General features: G+C 38.8%; 1 protein-coding gene across 1 annotated transcript; it reads right to left on the bottom strand.

Moving 5' to 3' along the window:
* Window positions 1-134: 134 nt before the first annotated feature.
* On the bottom strand, window positions 135-1,073 carry LOC123252590 (olfactory receptor 4X2-like). The gene has a single exon (XM_044681869.1). The coding sequence runs from the start codon at window positions 1,071-1,073 to the stop codon at window positions 135-137; it is 939 nt and encodes a 312-aa protein (XP_044537804.1).
* Between the last annotated feature and the right edge of the window lie 5,391 nt (window positions 1,074-6,464).

Here is a 6,464-nt window from a genome sequence, read left to right as displayed (position 1 = left end):
TAACCAGAGAAAGATTTTTTAAAATATCTCTGGGAGTACTTTTGCTGAAAACACTTTCTATTACCCTATAATCACTTCTACTTCTCCTAATTTTTATCCATTCTGCTTCAAAATAAATTGTGAGGGGTATTACATTACCCTCTTCTGGTCTCTCCTTGATTCAGTGCCCTGAACCACAGTTTCCTCATGGAATTCTTCACTTCAGCATTCCGCAAGGAATAGATGATTGGGTTGAGGAGAGGAGTGATCACTGTATAGAATACAGCCACCATTTTGTCCATGGAGTTTGTGGTGGTGGGCCGCAGGTAGATGATGGCACAGGGTCCAAAGAACAAGATAACAACAATGACATGGGAAGCACAAGTGGAGAGGGCTTTTCGGCGTCCTTCCTTGCTATGCCCCCTTAAGTGGAATAAGATAACACTGTAAGAGCTCAAAAGAACTATGAAGCTGACCATTGATAGGCTCCCCCCATTAGCCACTATAAGCAACCCAATAAAGAAGGTATCAGTGCAGGCAAGGTCTAACAGAGGGAGCACATCACAGAAATAATGATCAATCACATTGGGGCCACAAAAGGGTAAGTGGAACAAAGAGAGAATTTGAGCAGTTGAGTGTAAAAAGCCACCCAACCAGGCCATCCCAACCAGAAGACCACAGATACGGTGGTTCATAATGGTCACATAATGTAGGGGCCTACAGATGGCCAAGTATCGATCATAAGCCATTATTGTGAGCAGAAACATCTCAATGCCACCAAAGACATGGAAGAAGAATATTTGTGTAATGCAGCCCTCCAGGGAGATTGATTTCCTTTCAACAAGTAAATCTGCAATAAGTTTGGGGGAAGTGGTAGAGGAATAACAAATCTCCACAAAGGAGAGGTGGCTGAGGAAGAAATACATGGGGGAGCCAAGGCTCTTGCTTAAGCTGACAGTCAACACAATAAGAAAATTCCCCAGAATAATAGCCAGGTACAAGAACAAAAATAGCACAAAACATACTCTCTGAATTTCTGGATTAGAGGAGAGTCCTAGAAAAATGAATTCTGTCACATTGCCAGGCTGCATCATGACTTCTGGTCCAACAACGAAGACTTGAGAATTTTTATCACAGCAGTTTTTCATGGGACTTTGGATGCTAAACCATTCCACTTGAAATTCCAGAGTAGAAACTAGGATGATAGCAAAAGGGATTCCCAAGGATTACACAGACAGTGAAGGAAAGCAAGGGGTGGCGAACAAGAAACTCTGATGTAATCATATAGGTTTCAGATCAGTCAACCAAGATAAGGGCTGAGGAGTTGGACTTTCAGAATGGATGATCAGACTTTGTGAAGTAAGCCTTATGAAGATGATGTGTCAAGTAAATGAGCTAAAAACGATATAAAACATTTAGAGATCCAAACTTTCTCTAATTTTTCATTCTGCTCTTCAGATATTTCAGATGGACCTCTTGTGCTTGGGCAGCCATAGATCTTGGACAATCTTGGTGAAGAGTCATCTGCAATAATTCCAAGAAATAAATCCTGTCACTGAAAACAGTAAATAATGTTGTCAGGAAAATGGAGGATTTAGAAATGAAAAATTTACAGATAGTCTCATTGAAGCCCCCTATTCTGCAGAGAAGTTAGGGGCTTGGAAAGTGAAGGGATATACCTAACATCACAAAGCTAAGTTCTCAATTTTTCCATTTTGTAGTGTTTCCAATCTGTAGTTGCTTTTCACTTTTTATGTGCCTTTATTTCACCGTTTATATCTCAGCATTACATTTCACTATTTTACTTTTTCCAGTCTTTTCTTAGCACACATCTCCTATGTCATTCATGGCCTCGTCTCTCCTCTCCTCTCTCAACAAGTTATCATCTGACTACATCATTACTTTCAATGTTGTTATCCTCAAACCTTGAATGAATGTTACCTTCTCTTCTTCAGATATGATTATGGTGATGCTGCTGCTGCTAATGATTATAATGATGATGAGCTTAGATACTTTTTTATAAAGTATTTCTACTTTGTCTCACTAAAAACAACTCTAAACACAGGAAAACAATTTATTGATGGAAGATCAGAAGGGGTTGCCAAAAAGAAGTCCCAGAGGTAGAAAGAGCACTTTCTCAATCTGTTAATTATTAAACAAGCTACCAGCTAGTTTCATAACTTGTTTTGTTTTCTTAATTATTCCATAGCCTTTGATTCAGTTCCATCCTCATGATTTTTTCCTGGATTGTAAATATATAAAATAGACTGAAGTTACTGAAACCTCTAATGTACTTGATGTCCAACATGGATAATCATTCTAAATTTAAATTTAATCCAACATGCCATTTGCACAATAATATCAGAAACCACTTTTATAAAATATATCATTTTTAGGGCAATAACTTAATTCTCTATGGGTTTGCCTCGCTTTGAATTTATTATCTTTCCTCAATGGAACCTTTGAGTCCTGGGTCATTGAAATTGCAGAGTGGAATTTCAGTTGCAAGAACGTGGGTCAAGCTGCAGCTGAGAATTCCAGCCCCCCCCCCAAGAACTCTGGATGAGGGGGCAGTTTAAGGCAGTTATGGGCAGTTGATTCCTGGAGGTTAAAGTGAGCAGGTCACTCTGTTTGCTGATCCCAGATCTTGGGGCTCTTGAGAGGTGCCAACCTTGCTTTAGCCTAAATAGACCTTCAATCAATCTCACTATTACCTCGGATTAATTATTTAGACCATAGGAGAAGATAATCTATTAGGTTAGAGAGCTAAATAGCTAACCAAGATACCGTTCCCCTCTGGGGGATGGGCTGCTTGGACCTATCACTTTAGGGCTCCCCTGACCTTATTTTATCCTTGTTAAATCTCCCCTTCCTTCCCTTCCCCACATATCATTAAACCCTTCATCTTTTGGGAGCTGTGCCTGGCTATTATTTAGGGGTATAGTTACACCCCTTTAAATTGAGTTCCTCCAGCCGAATGGCACAAAGCCTGATCCTTCCTCAGTCCCTGAAAGTGTCATACATCAAGCTATTACTATTTTCTCCTTACTCAAACCTGTGGGGAGATAGTTTAGAGAAAACTAATATCTTTTTGAGATAAGCCTTACCTAGTCTCCTGACTGAGATCTGAAGACAATAGAGCAACCTCCATTTGTAACTGATTCCTAACTGCTTAGTGGGAGGGGGGAAATAAAGGAGTACTCCCAGAGATTGTGCCCTTCCCTTTTCACCCAAGCCTGCTGAGAGCCTGTGTGTGTCATCTCCATAAATCAAAGACAAGCAAGACCAGATTACTCCATAGACCACTGGCATTTGCTGCTTCCCACAAATAAAACTGTTAAAACCAATATAACAGTCCAAACCTTGCCATTACGTTACAAGGCTCTTTGATTAGAACCCTCTGTATGTATATTGTATCATGTTACCTTCTCCAAAATATACCAAGATTTTTTTATTTGTGGGTAAAAGATGTGACACTATCACCTGAAGAATCCTAGTGAATTTCTGCAGGCCAAGTCCCCACATGACTACTTGTCAGCACAAGTATAACTAGGGTGGTACAAAATAGGCCTTGCCCAATGTTGGAATGTGTAAATGGCCACAGTCTTTGAATGACCTAATAATCAGCATTGTATGCTGTGGGGATGAGGAAAGGCAGTTTTTTGGGGAGGACCTAAATATAGTTCTTCTAAGGACTGAGGTCAACACTCTACTATGCCATCTCTCCTTAATTTGGAAACTTTAAAGCATTATATAAATAGGTTTTATTCTGCTTCTTTTCAGTTCCAGTCTTCTCTGGGATGTTATCTTGACATTCTCCATCCTTCCTCCTTCCCCTAATTTGCTTAAAAAACAAACAAACAAATCTTTACCTTCCCTCTTAGAATCCATATTGTTCCAAGACTGAAGAGTGGTACAGGATAGACAATGGAAATAAGGTGATTTGCCCAGAGTCACACAGCTAGCAAGTATCTGATGCTAGATTTGAACCCAAGATCTCCTGTCTCTAGACCTGATTCTCAATATACTGAATCACCTAGAATCTCTGATTTGAAATCCAGAATTCCTCCATTATATCACACAACCAATTTGATCAGAAAATCTTGGATTTGCAAGGAACTTCAAATATGATCTAATCCATCCCATACCCCCTAAGAATGTCCACTGTGAGATAACTTAGTGATCATCTAGCCTATGCTTGAAGACCTTCAAAGAGAGGGACCCCAAAAATTGATCCCAAAACAGTCCATTCTGCTTTTTGATGAAATGTAGTCTCTTTTTCCATTCGTTTTTATATTTAGTGCTTAAAAGGACCTCAAAAACTACCTATTCTAACCCCCCCATTTTGCAGATGAAGAAATTGAGGCTCAATGAGATTAAGTGAATTGATCAGGGTTATACAGAGGTAGAATTCCCTTTAGCAATTCCGTATTAACCCCTACATCAGTCCCCATCTTTACATACATCGGACAGTTAATTCAAACCAGCCTTCTCAGCAGTCATCATATATAGCAATATGTATCTACCTTTAATCCATTGATCCCAGTTCTACCTGTCAGGACCAAACTCAAAATCATAACTTCTCTCTCTGACAACCCTCCAGATATGTGAAGACATACATCACAATCTATCTCTCTAATTGGTTGCTGAGGAAACTTAGAATGTAATCATTCTTCCCATTCAACTATTAGAATCCTTTTCTTCAAGGCTCATAAAGCCTTTCCTGATCTTCCTCTCAGCTTTTCTTGCCTTACCTTCACTGAAAATAATCTTGTATCTGTTTTTGCATTTCATACCTATACTGGTACACATCTCTCCCAAAAGAATGTAAGCTTTTCAAGGGCAATAATAAGCTTGTGTCCTTGTTTCCCAAACACCTAACACAGTGTAATGGCATAAAGAAGGTTCTTAATAGATGTGTGTTGATTTATTATTCCTGGAGCCAAATTCCTAAGCATCAAAGGTGCTACACCCAGCCTAGTGGAGACTTTCCAAAGATGGGCTGGAAAACAAATGCATTGTATTTTCAGAGGACTAGCCTAGATTACTGTTGAGTGCTACTTTGTGCCACACAGCCACTTGTCCCAAGTCTTGCCTCATTAGTCATGGAGTATAACAATTCCAGTTGAGTTCTTTTCATATTTTAGGAAAAAATTACTTCAGAAAATGTCATCAGGAAGTCCTTGGTTCAAAACTGACCTTAGACACTTCCTAGCTGTGTGTCCCTGAGCAAGTCATTTAAATCCATTGCCTAGACCTTACTAGTCTTCTGCCTTGGAATAAATGCGCAATGTTGCATCTAAGACAGAAGTTAAGGGTTTAATACAAAAAGAAATTCTCAGGAAACAAATAAATATGTGATATTGATCCCAATCCTGAGGCCATGAATCTACTAATATGTGCAATCAGATTAATAATGAGAGCTGAAAAAGATCTACTTAGAAATTATCTCACACAGGTCTCCTCTAGATTCATTCCACAAACACTTATTAGAAACATATTATGTGTAAGATATGTTTTGCAAGACTGGGGATATTAAGACAAAACAAACTCTCTTTAGAACTTTTTCTCAAGTTCTACTAGGAGAGTAACTGCACAGAAAAATAAAATTACTTACCAGAGGTCATATGGGTAATAAGTACCAAAGTCAGGATTTGAAATCACAAAATCTAACTGCATACAAAGAGTTCTCTCGACTTGACATTTACAAAGTAGACAACTTTTTTCTGTGTAGAAAGCATCAGCTGTCAAGTATTGTTGAAAAACATCAAAAAATAGAAATCAAGAGATTTCTTCACTTAAATCCCACTTTAAAATGGTAATATCACAGAGAAATGAGATTTCCTGGCTGTTAGATTTTCAATAAACAAAATAATTTTTTCAAACAATCTTCAACATATTGACCATTGTCACTAGCCAGTGATGGCGATGAGGTTAATTCCTTTGTTTTCTAAAAGCAGATGAACTTGACTATGCTGATATTTTTCTCCCTCCCAGGTATGCCTGATATAAGAACAATTACTCAAGTTCATTGATTTCCTAGGTGGATCTTGTGGACACCAAATGGCTAAAAAGTACCCTTTTGTGGAAGATAAGAGGCTCAATGCATTGAGAAGCAGGCCTAGAGATGAGACACCCTAGATTCAAAAAGGGCCTCAGACATTTCTTAGCTATGCGACTCTGGGCAAATCATTTAACCCCTGTTGCCTAGCACTTAGCACTTTTCTGCCTTGGAATAGAGGTGCAATACTGATTCTAAGACTGAAGGTAAAGACTTTTTATAAATTAAAAAATGGGATCCTCTCTAGCCTTCTCTTTATTGGTCATATTATATGGGAGGGCTTCAGCAGAAAACATTCTCCCCTTCTCTCTCAGTGAGCAGCAAGCAAGTTTGATATAGCAATCTGAGGGTGTCAGTTAACTAAGGATTAATGGCCTGATGAGACCTTGCCTACATTCACTTTAATTCCACCCCTAACCCCAAA

This window comes from Gracilinanus agilis, chromosome 6 (genome assembly GCF_016433145.1).
Source record: "Gracilinanus agilis isolate LMUSP501 chromosome 6, AgileGrace, whole genome shotgun sequence".
Lineage (NCBI taxonomy): Eukaryota > Metazoa > Chordata > Mammalia > Didelphimorphia > Didelphidae > Gracilinanus > Gracilinanus agilis.
This window is presented reverse-complemented; position numbering and strand designations above follow the sequence as displayed.